This window comes from Dipteris shenzhenensis, chromosome 6 (assembly GCF_047967505.1).
Source record: "Dipteris shenzhenensis isolate YYH24624 ecotype China chromosome 6, Dip_SZ_1.0, whole genome shotgun sequence".
Classification (NCBI taxonomy): domain Eukaryota; kingdom Viridiplantae; phylum Streptophyta; class Polypodiopsida; order Gleicheniales; family Dipteridaceae; genus Dipteris; species Dipteris shenzhenensis.
The window spans coordinates 44,564,957-44,580,848 of NC_141601.1; the positions used below are offsets into that span (position 1 = coordinate 44,564,957).

Genomic DNA, 15,892 nt, shown 5'->3' on the forward strand with positions numbered 1-15,892 from the left:
CCCTAACCTACTTATTACATTACATTGGTCACTACTAAATTATAACAATAATTCTAACAAAAGGGGCATGATCAAAATGCTGGAACGTGTAATCCACCCATAAATTGACACTGAGAAAATCATTATGCTAAGGATCGACTCTATACCATCTATCCAACCGAGCCCAATAAGCAGACTGAGCATTGTGTTGAAATGTGTAACCAGGCAGCATAGTCTTTGATTCTTTCCATAAATCAATAAGAGGGATCTGAGTCAATAAAGTAGACCAGTGCTGAAGCTCAAATGCTAACATATGAGTATGACCTGAGGTATTATCACCTAGTTGAGAAGCATTATTAAAATCTCCACAAATGAATGCATGTTGTTTCCGGGGATAACTTTGCATTTCAGCCCAAATTAAACCTCAGCTATGAGAGGATTGTGGCACATATACTGAAGCAAACTCAAAAACCTCTCCCTGCATAAGACATTGGGTTATCAGCCATCTACCTTGACTATCATTTAGAGCAACCACTGGCTGTAATTCATGTTTCACCAGGAAACCACCCCTAAAAATGTATGTTCTCCTGCATAGAAAATATCATAACCAGAAAAAAGCCCATAATGACCAGCATACATATGCTGATTATGCTCTTGCAATGCAACTATGTCAGGCTGCATTTGATGCAGATAACCCCAAACCAACTTTCATTTCCTGGGATCACAAAGACCCTGTACATTGAGAGTAAGACACTTTATGTATGACAGCATATTTACAAAGTATTTACATTGGAAAATCCAAAAGATCAAGTTTGCATTTTAACCTCAAGATCCGGCCCCCAACCCTGAGATGAAAGTAAAGTCTGTGGAGAAGATAAAAGAGCAACCACTTCCTCTTCAGGAAAGAGGGTACGACTGGGTGTCACTGCAGCCCATGTAATTCCAATCCCTGAATTTTCTTGAGTGTTCCCACTTGATGACGAACCATTCCAAGTACATGATGGAAGAGGCCTCCTTGCTGTCATAATTTTTCCTGGACTCTACCAAGCTTCCTGCAAAGTTTTTTCCTTTACTGTCATAATTTTTCTTGGACTCTGTCAAGCTTCCTGCAAAGTTTTTTCCCTTACTTTCAATTGAGAAGTTGAAGGCATCGAGGCGGAAACAGTAGCATTTGACGCAGCACGAGATTTCCCATTATCCTGAGCTGCATTTGCTAGTTTATTGGACTTATTCTTAACCTAAGAAGAGACAGAAGTATCCTTAGGATGCATATCAGCAAGCATAGCCTCTGGAGGCATTTTGTGCAGGACTAGCGGGCATTGTGAAGCCATGTGTCCAAACTTTTTACATTCAAAGCATGCTCCTGCAAATAAATCCCATTTCAGCTTGTAAAATGCATTGGCACGCAAAGGAGCCCGGGATGGCCATACAAAGTGCACGGAACAGTACGGCCTTGTACAGAGCTGAGACAGGACCTGCGGCAGAACTTCGAGGTCAAATTTCGGCGGGAAAAGCAGTGCAGCTGCATCGCTATGGCACGTGGGCTGGCACGGGAACCGAGAAACTGCACACACACACACACACGCACACGCACACGCACGTCAGCACTCCATCACAGGTTTCCTATCATCATGGCCTCATTCATCACCGGGATCCCCTTCAACATCCACCCTGGCCACAGGTCTAGATTTCTCTCATGTATTAGATCTGATATGAGTTGATTATGTTGTACTCATTATGGGTGATGATGCCCGATTAGTATTCTTCCAGTCTCATAGACCCTTCATTTTTTCAAAGACTTATTATAAAATCTCTCTCTCTCTCTCTCTCTCTCTCTCTCTCTCTCTCTCTCTCTACTATACTTTCTCATAAGCCGCATTGACAGCTAGTCCTGGATTAGTTTTAACCAGTACTTTTTGCTCAAGAATATTTTCATTACCGTCATTGTTCCAGTGCAGGGCACCTATTTGACTGACCTAAATGGAAGGTACATTAACATGAAATACAAATTGAAAGAGAAAAGCCGGGAACATCTGAATACAGACCTGCATATGGAGATCTTTGTATGCATCCATAAGAGGATCATAACAGAATGCAGCCATCAGGGCTGTGTTTTTTTTCAAAATATGCACAGTAATGTCTTCAATGCTCCGTACAAACTCCTTTCTCTTCTCCTCAACACCAGTGAAAGAAGCATAGTCTTTAGTCATTGACATAAATTCCTGCATCAGATGCTTACCAATATCCTCTGCCTGCAAAACAGTGAAGAAGAGTCCCTCTTTTTAAAAACATGATAACTGGCATTTGACTACCCTAACATAAATCAAACAGAAACATTCCATGGAGGTTATTTGTAGCTCTTTAGACTGCACCAGCAGGAAAAAATGCATATCATAGATGCACATCAGAAGACTTAGCAATAGTATCATTTCCATTACAACAGAGGTTTGTAAAATCCATAGAATCAACAGAGCACGGGTTCTATCCTATCCCACATATTTCCAAAATAGAATATGCATCCATTACATATTCTTTACATCAATGCAGTATCTGTAACCCCAGGGACCTAGCCATTACCCATGATGCTGTCAATGTCTGTGACAAGGCTTACTGAGAACTTCGGGTCATTGGGAAATTTGACCTATATGCAGCTAGGATGTCTCATTCTAGAACTTAATCATAATCATGATCATGCCTCATTGCTTCATGGTCTGTGATAGTCTGACCAGAGAATGTCATTCTAGACGTTGATCATCATCATGCATCATTGCTTCATAGACTAGCCAATGAATGTCACCGCATGGAGTTATTTTAGGGCCCAGGGCCTGGGTGACTGTTCATGTAGCATCCATGAGACTAAGGGAGGTGCCTCACTTGCATTGCAAGAGAGGCAATGTTTTCATGATTTCAAGATATGATGGCAAATTCCTTGCTTTTTGATGCTTGAATGGCAACATTGGAGCTCAAAGCTGAGATTCAGGATTGAGTGAGGATCTTTGCTGACATATAGAGTGGCTTCAACCTCTGAGGTTATCCCAATTTATTGAAATTGAAAGCCTACAAGCCACACTGAAGAAAGGTCTATCCTCAGGTGATATCCAAGTGCAAGCTCCAGCCTAGACATAGCAACCTGAACTGCAAACGCTGCAACGCACATGGTTCTGACCTGAAAGATTCAACGAAAGTAATGTCAAAGGATATGAATTGTGACCTAAATGATCAAGAAACAGAATCCAGATAAGAAGATAAGCTGGAAATTAAAGAGGGTGGAAACAAGTGGCAACTTTTATACAGAATAATAGTGGGTTGCAAGGCAAATACAGCACAGCAAACGCCAAAAGAAATGGCCTTCGTACCAAGGAATTATTGCCGGCACACCGAGAACATCTTGGAGGAGCAAGAGAGAAAGTGGACATAGGAGGAAGTAAGAAGATGGCCTTAGCAAACTACAACTAATGAGAGAAAATGAACTCAATGAAGGAGAACTGACTAAACAGTTCTGAGGTTATCTAATTGTGTGCACTACTGGACGGGTCTGGCGTAAGCTTTTTAAGAAATTCTAATTTCTAATTATTTAATATAGCCATTTACTTCTGTTTATTAAAATCCTTCAGGTTAGTTTCCTTGTTTGTGTTAATTAATATGGATTACTTAGTTTATCTTTTCAACTCTTTAAAGCTACATTTCCTGTCTTTTGCAGCTTTTCCAACTAAAAACTTCTAGAAAGACACATTATTCTAGGTTTACAAAGCTCATTATTTTTTTTTTGCAAAAAGTAGTGCTAGTTATATTACTTGAAAGCGAGAGTACAAGAAGGCCTTAAGGCCAGCGGGCTGTAATCACAAAACGGATTCAGCCCGAGAAGTCAAAATGCTAAATACAAGCCTCTTAGGGCATAATCATCGGAGAGTGGACAAACAACCACGGTGGAGGGGCGTAATGCCACTGAAGACTCTGAGTGGAGTGCTGGAAGAATAACTCCCGGTGATCCCAGTCGCGAAGGAAACGTCGTCTCTTTTCCTTCCCTGCCCGGGACTCTCCCTGGATCTGATCCCGCTGACCCTTGAGCGTGTGAATAATCGTGCTCCAGATATCTGCTAGGGTCTGGGTAGTAGAAGTAGTCTGAGCTCCTACAGTCTGCGCGCATCTGGAAGTCCAGATATGCCAGCCTGCGATGCTCCCTATGATCTCCCAAACTGGGTGTCGAGGCCTCGCTCCTGCATCTGTCTCTGTCAGATGCCATGGGAAGCTGTCCATGTAAGCCCAAGTGGCCTGCGTGATGAAAAATACGGGATCCTGTCTAGAGAACTCATAGGCCAAGTGATGCCCCGGCTCAGTGCTGCACCAACAAACGGCTCCCCAAGTGATCGATCCTAGCTCGGGTGTAGCCCTAGCTAAGATCCCCATGATTCCCTTCCAAACCGTCTGCGCATGCGAGCAGCTCCAAAGGCAATGCTTCAGGGACGACTCCTCCTGAAAACACATCTGGCAATGCCCCTCCTGCCCCATCTGTCTCAGCCAGCTGCCAACTGGAAGCCCCTTGTGTGCCACCATCCAAAGGAAGTAGGAGATCTTCCTCGGACGCCAGCTAGCCCAAAGAGTCTTCCAGAAAGTGCGAAGAAAGACCAAGGATATCCCCTGGGCATACCATCTATGTGCCTGTGTGGGTAGCCCACGCTGGAGAGCCCCAAGAGCACGCCGACCCGTGCGTGCACTGTAAGAAAAGAAGGGGGTAGGGTTCTCTGAGGTCTCCGATGGTGGCCAACGCCACTCCCCTGGGTCCCACTCCACCTCTGACAAGGAGCGGCCCTCCCATATCCAGAGTCTCCAATCCTGGTCCTGCATAATCAAGGGGTCTATATGCCACGTCTTCCCTTGCAACCCTACAATGCGAAGGCGCTGCCAGGGAAGCTGGGGGTCGATCACAACCTCTCTGCTCTGTAGGCGACTGTCATCAGTGATGGAGAAGAAGTGTACCGAAGAGTCTGAGAAGAGGCCGGCCACCACCAAAGGAATGCCTCGTGGAGTGAACTGTCCAAGCCACCTCTCATCTCCCAGGAAGAGCTGTCTGGTGTCTGCGGGGATCCTCCAACCTACAGGGATGGCAGCATCAATCTCCGCTCGCCGAGCCTGGATCCCACGTGCCGTACCTACTGCTGCTGCCAGCTCGCCTGGGCTCAGCTGACTGTAGACGTCCCTCCAAACCCGGAACAAGCGCGCGGGCCCACGCTCCCAGAGCGCCCAAGGGATATGGGATCTCTCTCCAAGCTGACGACCTGTATCATTTGTCACCTCGCTGCTCCAGATCAGGGGCTGTCTGTCTGTCTCCTCTCGGCAGCTAGGGGGACCTGGGAAAGGCTGTGTCGCAACTTCCTCCAGACCGAAATGAGGCTACGGAGGAAGGGGGAACGGGGCTGAGTCAAAGGTGCTGAAGTGAAGATCCATCGGATAGAAGGCTGCCAAACACCCCCTAACTGGGGGGTACACCCACTGAGACCATGCTGTAGCAAGAGCTTCCACGTCTGTCCTCCTGGGGTCAGGCCGCGGATGACTAGCTTGCCAAGAAGTGCCTGACTCTGAAGCTCTGGATCTATGATGCCGAGGCCGCCCTCTGCCTGGGGGAGAATGACCGTCTGCCAGGCGACCCTAGCTCTAGTGGTGCCGGAACCGTCTAAGCCAGACCATAGGAAGTTCCGCACCAGTCTCCTCAGCTGGGCTACACAAGACCTCGAAAAAGACCAGCAAGAGGCTACATACCAAGCAGTGGCAAGAAGGACCTGGTTGACCACAAGGCCCCTGCCTGCCAAGGAAAGCCGAGCCGTGCTCCAGAAAGCAAGCTTCCGTCGTATGGAGGCTAGGACCGGCAAGAATTGCTGAGCCGGTGTGATGTCCAGGCCTACCTGGAAGCCCAGGTAACGTGTCTTCTGTCCTCTGGGGATCCAGCGAAACCCCAGGAAAATACCCCACTGTGAGCTGGCTCCCGGGTCCGTAAGAAAACCAACTGACTTATGCCAGTTGATTTTTGCTCCAGCTGCAAGGCAAAACATCTCTAGGGACAATCTCACTCGCTCCAGTGACTCGACATCATCCTGCACATATAGGGATGTGTCGTCTGCATACTCGGAGTCCAGCAGCTCGGCATCCTCTCGAATAGGGAGACGCATCCCGCGAAGACCAATGGTGCGAGCTCGAAGGAAGTGTGTCATGGCCTCCGCAAAAAATAGGAAGAGGTAAGGCGCTAATGGACAGCCCTGACGCACCGAGCGCTCGAGTGTGAATCTCTCCCCCATCCTGCCGCTAATGATAACCCGACTGGAGGCCGATCTGTAAAGGCTAGCAATACCTCTAATCCACTCGTCCGAAAACCCGAACCGAGCGAGTGTACCTTCCAAGAAGGACCAGTCTACCCTGTCGTATGCCTTCTCAAAGTCGAGAAGGAGTATGGCAAGGTGCTGGGCCCATTCTGTCGCCTCTGAGAAAGTGAAGATGTTGTCCAAGATGCTGCGATCTTGGACAAAACCAATCTGGGTGTCATGAATCAGGTCGTGTAGCAGGGGGCGGATGCGACTGCTAATCATCTTGGCGAGGATTTTGTAGGCGGTCGGGAGGAGGGTGATTGGGTGCCACTGTCTGATCTCCTGGCGGTCCCCCCCTTTGGGTATGAGGCAAATCAGGCCTGTCGCAAGGCTCTCTGGCATCTGCCCGCTGAAGAAGATGTGCTGGAAGGCTGCGAGCAAGGGCCGGTGGACCTGCTCCCAAAAGGTGGTGAAGAAAGCTCTAGAGAGGCCATCCTCACCTGGGCATTTCTGCCCATCAATAGCACTCACCGCATCCTGCATCTCCGCAACAGTGAAAGGTGCGAGAAGGGTATCGCTCATGCTGGGCTGCACGAGTCTCGGTGTAGATCTCCACACCTCCTCCCTGCAAATGAGACCACGAGGGCCTGGGGGCTCCTGCTGGAATAAGGATCTGTAGTAGTCTGTCGCCAAGTCCCGGACCTCATCTGGATCTGTCCTGACACTACCATCCTGCGCCCTAAGAGACAGAGCTGTTCCCCTGCTGACCTTTGTCCATGAGTCCTGAAGAACTCCCTGCACATCTTGTCGCCTTTCCTAGCCCAGAAGGACTTGAAAGCATGAAATGAAAACTCTGAGCGACGCTGGGTGATCTCCTCTAGCATGGCCCGGGCCCGAACCTCCTGCTGTCTGAGCTCCTCAGAGCCTGGAGAACACTGCTGCATCCTCTGAATCGAGGCGAGGTCACGTTTGAGACCCCTCTCCCGCGCCCAACACCGCTGTCTGACCTGAATCGCCTCCTGCTGGCAAATGCGGCTAGACTCAGCAAGTGCCTGAGCTACCTATGCTGCCATATCCCTGGTAGGGTCCCACTCCTGCTCCCATAGGTCCACTATCCTGCTGTGAACCGCTGCTCTGGTGTAGATGGAATCTGGGATCCGGCATGAACGTGGAGGTGAGGACTGAGAGGCCAAGTCCAGGACTAGGATGACTGGGCATGGTCTGATGTCGTCCCTGGAACCACTCATGACTCTCCTCCTCTGCCAAGCGCCCAATCACTGACATAGAAACGGTCCAGTCGCTCCAGGAGTCTGCCTCCCTCCCTCCTGTAACCCCAAGAGAAGTCCAGACTCCCAGGCCATCTGCGAAAGAAAGGCTCCCTCCAACTGTCCCGACCTCCCACTGCAAAGAGGAAGGAGTCCCAATCTGCCTGCTCTGCCTGAGCTATACCGAGGAACTCTGGGCCCCTTCCCTGCTGATCCTAGGTCTCAAAGTTGTTGAAATCCCCTCCTACAATCCAAGAGTCCATCTCTGGCAATAGGTCTGTCAAGGATCTCCAAAAAACGGATCTACGTCTGAGATCAGTCGGGACGTAGATATTGAGGATGCCGATGCGGGATCCCTCAATATGCAAGCCCACCCAAAGCGCACGTCCTGGGATCAAAGTGCAAGAACCAAACACATGCTGAACTAGAGAAGCGTCGATGGAGGTACAGACGCCCCCGCTTCTCCCCTGCTCGCCAATCGAAGGTTCCTAGTAGGTGTGGGAGCGTCCTGTGAGGACCTTCCCACAAATACTAGTCTGTGAAGCCGAAAGCTTGTGTTCCTGTAGTAGGAGCACATCTATCTTTCCCACCAAAGCTGGCTGGAGCTCCTGTCTGAGCACCATCTTCCTGGGGCCACGGGTGCCTGATGAGTGGAACCCGTTGACGTTCCAAGAGATAATGCGTAAACTCATGAGGAGGGAAGGTGGGCCACAAATAGCTGTCTGCTTGCGGTCGAAGTCGAAGTGGTCGAAGGATGTCCTGTGTGGAGACGAAGGCGCTTCTGTGAAGGTTTCGAAGGAGAGGCCGGATCATCGGACCCATCCTCTAAAACCTTCAGTAAAGGGGAAAGGCCCTTCGTCCCATGGTGGTAAGCTCTCTCTAACCAGCTCGACGCCTCTACCAAGGAAATGCTGTAGAAACCTGCAACCTCTGAAGTCCTCTAGGGGCGAAGCCCTTCCACGTAGGCCCACTCCAAAGGTGGTCTAATAATGACCAGGAGTCGGAAACGTTTGGCGCTGTGGCGCCAACGCAGACGAACATCTCCCTCCTGCCACTGCTGCTGAAGAAGCTCCGCTGCTCTGCTACCAATCCAGTCTTGCACCTGCTCCTGGGTCTGGTCTCGTATCGTCTCCCAAACATTTTCATTCGTCCATTGCTCATTTCCTTCACTGGAGATAGTGAAGGAATAGCTAGGACCATCGTGCGGAGCCAGGATGGACACCTTACCCTCCGCTCCCTTGCGGAGGAAGAAGATGCTGATGTCTAGGCATGCACGAAAGGAGCCAATACCCGCTGCATCCAAGTAGTCCCAAGGACCTGCTCGGTTAAACTCCAATGGAAGAGCTCTAGGAGCAGCCCTTGGGCTTGGGGATGAAGATGAGGAGTCTGAACCGGAGGGACGGGTGCTGGCCACCTGTGGGAAAGGGCCTATCCCCACCATCGGGCTCGGAGGGATAGACGAGGGTGAGGTCTGTGCAGGCTTCGGGGCTGAAGGTGGCGCAGGTGGGGGGGGGGGTTCCTTCTGGATCATGCTCGAGGAAGAGGGTGGAGCGGGAACCACTGGTGCGGGGGGGGATCCTGGAGGAGGGGGTGGGGGTCAGAGAATCGAGGAGGAGGGAGGTGGGGGAGGGCGGGGTGAGGGATGAGGGGGAGGCTGGTTGACCTTCTCCTTTCCCTTCTCCTTCCCCTTACCGGGCTGCTGATGAGTAGGGATCATCTGAGGGGGCTCTTGGTGTGGCTGGGAAGGTTTTTTGGGGCCTGCCTTGTTGCCCTTCCGTTTTCGTTTGACTTCCGTCCAGCCTTCCCTTTCGGGAGGGGATGTCGCTGACTGGAGCGGAGTATCCTGAGCTGCCTGAACGGGGGTCTTCTGAGATTCTGTACCCGTGAAGCGAGGACATGAGCGCGCCTGGTGCCCGAAGCCATGGCATCTCAAACATTGGTTGGGGCGACCAGTGACCAGAATGCGCTGCGTCACCACACCTGTGTTTGTCTCTATCTCGAACTCCGAAGGGATGCTCTGTGGGTCAAGGACTGCCACTTTGACACGTGGCACCCCTTGGGTTGCCGCCGCATCAACGTAAGTGTCCTGCATAGGCCAACCAAAGTGCACCCCCAGGTCCTTGATGATCGGGCGAAGCTCGGTTGCAAGACATGGGAAGATAAGGGTGATTGGGTGTCGAGGAATGCGAAAGCGGGAATCGAAGTCCGCTACACTGAATCCCCTGTACCAAGGAACCATGAGGATGATCTTCCCACCCACAGAAGTAGGGGATCGCCTGACTATGTCGATCGCAACCTGTGCTGAGGAGAGCTTAAGCCAGAAAATGCCACGTCCCATGAGTGCAACCTCCTCAATGTGACTGTCCTCGAGGTAGAGGGTGGACTGCAACCAGTCCCTGATGTCTGCTCGTGAAGGCGAGTAGCCAATGACCCTCCCATAAACTGATGTCTAGGAGAAGTCCGTGGCAGCCTGCTTCACCAAGGAGACCTGGTGCTCTGTCAATGTAACGCGATAGGCTGGTGGAGGGGGGGGGGTCCGTCTGAGCCACCGGTTCCGGGCACGTAGCCGCCATATCGCTTGACTAACTGTGAACTCCCCGAGGCGGGTGAAGGAAAAAGAAGAGGGAGGGGAGAGGTAAGGGACTAAGGGTGGAGGAAGGTGGGCGGGGACTAAGGGGGTGGCGGGGGAAAGGGAGGTGAGGTGGGTCGAGGCGGAAGGTGTTTATTTTTATTTATTTTCTTTTTAAAGAAACCTCGCCCTCGCCCTCCTACTTCTCTCTTCTCTTTCCTCCGCCCAGCTGCTCCCCTTCGTCACCTCTTCTCTGCGCCATTTGGTGCTTTCTTCCGCCTTCAGCTCGCTCCACTCTTGCTCCATCCCGTCCTGTTTGAAGCTGCTGCGCTGCTTGGCGCCAGCGCTTTTCAGCTGCCTCTTCAGTCGAAGCACCTCCTCCTTGAGGTCGCCTGTCAGACTGCTCAAAGGAGTCCAGTTTTTGGACAGCATAGGTGCTCGAGGCCTGCTGTTCTGATTCCAGGGGCTTGTTCTTGGCCCTGCTGGCCCATTGGCAGCTTGGCTTCCCCCCCTTTGTCTTGGGAGGTCTTCAGCATGTCCTTTTGCTTGCTCCAACCTTCCCCTTGGTTTCCTTGGAGGGCTTTTCCCCTCTTTGGAATCTTTTCTCTCTTTCTCCTTTGCCAGGCCCGTTTTTTCCCTTTCATTTCCACCTGCCTTCTTTTACTTCTTCGCTACCAGTTCAATGCTTTTGCTTTCTTGACTCCAAGATTTGCTTTCTTGATGGTGACCATTTGGTCTGGCAAGAGGGGCTCTCATGGTGGCAGCACCCTCAACTGCCCAAGCCATTCAGATTGCACTTTCCCTAGAGGACAAGCAACAAGTGAAGCTCGCTGTCCAATCCCTTTAGGACAGAGCGCTGGTGAGATGTACAATAGTTGTCGTATAGTAGGCCTCACGCCCTCGAGGAGTTAGGTTAGAGAAAGGATCCAGGAAGGTTTAGCACTCGAATGTGATCACATGTAAGAGGTCACCATCTACGGGAGGCAAGTTTTTCTTCTCCAATTGAGCTCCCTTGATGTCACCCACGCCCTTGTGGAGCAAAGCCCGATCTTCCTCAGCCCCCACCTTGTGTTCTTTATCCTAGGTATCATGGTTTTACGGTGGATGATATGGACATGACTCATCACGTTCCACACTGTGACCCTTAGGTTCCCCGGCCTTCTGAAGGAGTATCGATCCTTTTTGTTCCTTTTTGTCCTCCAATGGAGGCTGCTTTGCACTCTGCTAGAGTCACCACCCACAAGGGGGTCCATTCGGACAAATGACTCAGGGTGATCGCAAATTGGCCACAGTCAATACCGGAGGAGGTCTTCCTCGAGACCTTGGATGGGTACTCTCTGTCAGAGGGTTGAGGTTCCTAGCCTCCTAGGGAAGTGTATGCACTGTCTACAGATGGGGCACCTCATGAGAGCCTGTTCACTCAGTACAAGCCACCACCCGGCCACTGCCCGGATTAGGATAGCAACAAGAGGGCCGTGGGGCCAAACCTGCGTTTATAGATAGACAACAACATATGACCCGAGTTGAGCCTTTTGACTAGAAAGTGGACTCAGTAGCGCAAAATAAAATTTGTTTTCAACTTTGAAGGTAGTATATATATATATAGGAAGAAACAAGCAGAAAATTAGAAGAAGAAAATCAAAGAGAGAGAAAGAAATGCGACTCTCCCTGGGTATCCCCTCTGCACACCCGCTCTCGATACGAAGTCGGTATGATGACACCCGTACCTATCCAAGGGCACCCTGAGTGAATGTGGTAAGTGGATCTAGGTGTACCCTAGTGGGATGATGAAACCCTCTGCTGAAATGTGCAAGCAATAGTCCCGATAGAAACTGAGCTTCACAGGGAGCTCTGCCTGTGCTAGCTAGGTCCTGAATGTGTGTAGCGGTAAAAGTCCTCCCGAATGATTGGGTTGAATTTGTTGCCTCGGAACGGAACCAATGGAGCATCAATGCTGTACTGGAAGGGTGGCAGTCTGTCTAAATGAAAACCCAATCTCTCAAACCACCCGCATGTGCGTGCGTACCAACATCTTTGATCACCCCGAGCTGCTAGCGCCATAGAAGATGCTAGTGCCAACCAAGGTAGCATGTGTCGCCCTATGGCACATGAGCCATTTGCGCGCACTCGGTAGAGATAAGTGATAGTCTGGAATGCAGCATCTAACTGTAGAGGAGATGCCCCGAAGTCAGCCTGGATGATCTGATGAGGGACTGATGGCTTGCTGTGTATCCTCCATGAGAGCAAGAGAACCTGTAATCTAAACTTGTGAGACAAACTTTCCTATTCACGACTTCAAATCTTCCAAGGCTATCTTAGTATAGAGTGTAGTAAAATCAAATTTTCAAGCAAGACTAGAGTAAACTTCTCTTCTTCAAGAGAGTTAAAAGACTTTGCGACTGGTATAACTCCCACCAATCATTCAACATCCAACTTAAATCTACTGGAACATCATCTTCTCTCAATAAATTTCTCGAAAGTTCATGGACTCTACGACTTTACGACTGGTATAACTCCCACCAAATCAATCAACATCCAGCTTAAATCTACTAGAACATCATCTTCTCTCAATAAGTTTCTCCAAAGTTCATGGAAAGTAGGTAAAATGGCCTTGAAGCAATAACTCAACCACTTTGAGACATCCTTTAGAGAAGTCTTACAAGTCACTGGTTCTCTGGAAACAGGTTGGCCCTTTATGGTGACAACCAGCTTTTTTCCTTTTTCCCATTGCCAGCACCGTTGCTCTGGTTTTTTTGCTGATTTGTATGGTGATGAATCTACGTTTCTTAGGATTTTTATGAAACTTCCAGGCTGCACAAAGATAAGGAAGCCTTGGGTTTTAAATGAACCCAAAAGACTTACAAAAGCTTTAATGTTTCAAAATCAAATCGAGCAACTAGCATATGAAGAAATGGTGTAGCTATGTATGTCTCTTCATAATATGTAAGTGTTTTATGAAGTGTATGCTGATGTACCTTCCTGTGCTAATTCCCAAGGAGGCCAGTGTTCCCTTCATATTCCCATTCCATTGCAATTGTGCATTGCAGTGCTATTCTGGTTTTTTCTCCATTCATGTTCCTTTTTCTTAGCTTGAAATTTTATGGCAGTGAAGTACAAGTATTCATTAAATAGATGCCTCATGTAAGAATTGCAGGAAGCAACCATGATAAAAGTAAAACATTGAGCGAACAAACCTTTTCTGATATAGTTTCATCATTGTCAGGAAAAGGTGTAATACTCGAGACTTCAGCTTTGTACTTAAGGGTCAAAGCCGCAACGGTCTTGTCACAGAACGCCCTAATAAGCATGTTGTTGTAAGTCTGCAAGAAGAAACAATAAAATTTTCACCCAAGTGACCCAATGAGTATTGTCTTGCCCAATGAGTACAACATGCATTCTACTTTGTCATCCTAGTCAATTAACGAAGCATGTCCAAATACAAACAGAGGCACAATTAGTAAAGGATACCTGAATTTCTGTGTAGCGCTGTTTGAGCCATTGCAAGCACTGAAAATGATAAAAATCGTATAGCTCATTTCCAGATCCCATCCATGGGAGTCCATCCTTCACCGCATTTTCAAACACTAGCTCAGCAACCTTGATTGCTAAGGAATTAATATCATCCAATTTCTTTTGGGGCAATGGCTTTCCATCCATCTCTTTCAAGCTGTCTTCTACTGTGGATGGTAGACCGTTGCCAGTCTGGGCATCAGACACATGAACTTTGGCCAAGAAGGCATGTTCATATTCGCTGTGAAACAAGGCCTTTGCAGCACTCAATATAGACGATATCTTCTCTCCATTGATACGAGCTACTTTCTCACACTTCGCCTGGATTTGCTCTCGCATCTGAGTGCATGCCTCATGATATAGATGGCTGCTTTTGTGTGGACCAACAAGGTCTTCATACCTGTAGAGCTCAGGTTAAACCAGTAAAAAAGATTTAGTAAAAAGCCTTAATGAAATACGAAAAAGTTTTGATTGAAAAATATAAAGTTTGTCTAATGGGACTCAGATGGGAAACATCGGTCTCCCTGAGGTAAAGTCGGGTCTAAGTTGTGTTGAATGGAAACATAACATATGATCAGCCTCTTGTGATGTGCTATGAGAGACACTGTTTACATTATCATTGACCCTATTAAAGAAGACCTTTGCAAACACAAGCATTTGTAAAAAATTTCTGGAAGAAACCAATTAAAAAAGATGTGTGGTAACATCTGGCCAAAAACCCAGCTGAGAAGCACAATACTGCATACAATTCTTACCTTTTAGGTGGACATAGCACATGTACATTATATGATAGAGTGATGAGCAGTGAGCACATGAAAGCCAATCGAGGGCTTGGAGTTACTGTTGAGTTGTAAAAGGAAACCTCACACAAGCTGAAGGAATCAGGCACGAGATTCAACAAATAGGTGTCATCCAAACTGGGGATGTGTAAGTCAGATGTAGACAGTTCCTCTGGGCTCAGTATTGAAGGCTTATGCAGAGGCAAGGCCTAGTGGACTAAAGTATGGAGTAGCCAGGTATTCGTTTACAATGCTGTCAACAAAAACTAAATCTTGCAGGAAATGTTGATGAATCCAGGAATATGACCAAACTCATCCTCTAAAAATACAACACAGTGTGCAATTTCAATCTCATGATAGTCACTCCTAAGCTTGAAAACCATAAACTCCATCACACACAGCAGGGACTAGCTACTATGACACCCCCACTGACATCATCATAAGCAAACAGGAATGCTTACAACTATTGACACAAAGATAACACTAAACACACACATGCACACAACTATAGCCACCGAAAACACCACTACACACACATGCATATGCATACACAAAGAGAGAGAGGAAATGGAAACGAGACCAAAATGAATGAGATTCTCCCTTGGAGGCCGATCATAGAATATATTAAACAGTAGGCTTATAGATGAAGTTCCAGCCTAGAATCAGAATTTGAGGTTCCTGCATCGTGGCTCCTTGCTATTCCCATTAGCTTTAAGTATTCACTTTCGGTGAAACGCAGAGAAAGAAAGAAACATCAAGCACTAAGACTTTACCGATGAAGTGCATCCTTTATTATTTGGCCACATCTTTGCTGAAGATTATTTTCTGCCATAGGTAGCTTCAGTTCAAGGACATTCTTTCCTGCTGTAGAATGTAGGCCTTCTCCCAGACGAACAAGAACTTCTTTAACTCTACGTTCATTCTCTTCCCTGCCACAACAAGGGGATATTGTGTACATGACGAAAAGACAAATTTGTTCAACCAAAAATATCAGCCACCAAGACCAACTTTGTAACACCTCACTTCCTATCCCTATAAAGTTATGATCTAATACTATACCTGTAGGAAGGCTTCATATTGTTGATCTTCACTCCAAGTTGCCCCTCACAACTTGTAATTACCAAGTGTTGTGGCACTCCCACACAACGATGCTTGCAATACTCGATTGCTTGATTCTCTAGCATTACATAAGATCAATAAAAAGACCAGAAGGGATGCAAAAGAAACAGGAATGAAAATAAGTAATTTGTGCAGGATTACAAAACAGACACCAAAACATGTGAGGTCCTTCATCTTTTCCATGTTTAAGTATGTTATGATGTCACTTGAATGTGATGTTGTTGCCTTATATTGAATGTTCACATAAGAATGCTTAAAGTCTACTACAATGCTACCAGTCTTTTGTAGAAAATCCACTGAAAGAAGATCTGAAATAACAGGGATTCACTAGGCTTCAAAGCCAACAACCAAAGGCTTTTACAACATGTTGTAATT

The 15,892-nt window shown here is 48.0% G+C and overlaps 1 protein-coding gene across 4 annotated transcripts in view; it reads right to left on the reverse strand.

Annotated features, from left to right (window-relative positions):
• LOC147901220 (uncharacterized) overlaps nucleotides 1–15,892 on the reverse strand; it is a 98,742-nt gene that overhangs the window by 12,117 nt on the left and 70,733 nt on the right. For all 4 annotated transcript variants that reach the window (XM_087376301.1, XM_087376300.1, XM_087376302.1 and 1 more), the window contains 5 exons: nucleotides 15,458–15,575; nucleotides 15,172–15,327; nucleotides 13,578–14,019; nucleotides 13,304–13,429; nucleotides 2,025–2,231 (listed from right to left, as the gene is read on the reverse strand). In XM_087376301.1, the coding sequence (XP_087232427.1) occupies nucleotides 2,025–2,231; nucleotides 13,304–13,429; nucleotides 13,578–14,019; nucleotides 15,172–15,327; nucleotides 15,458–15,575 (1,049 nt within the window). The remainder of the gene's footprint in view (nucleotides 1–2,024; nucleotides 2,232–13,303; nucleotides 13,430–13,577; nucleotides 14,020–15,171; nucleotides 15,328–15,457; nucleotides 15,576–15,892) is intronic.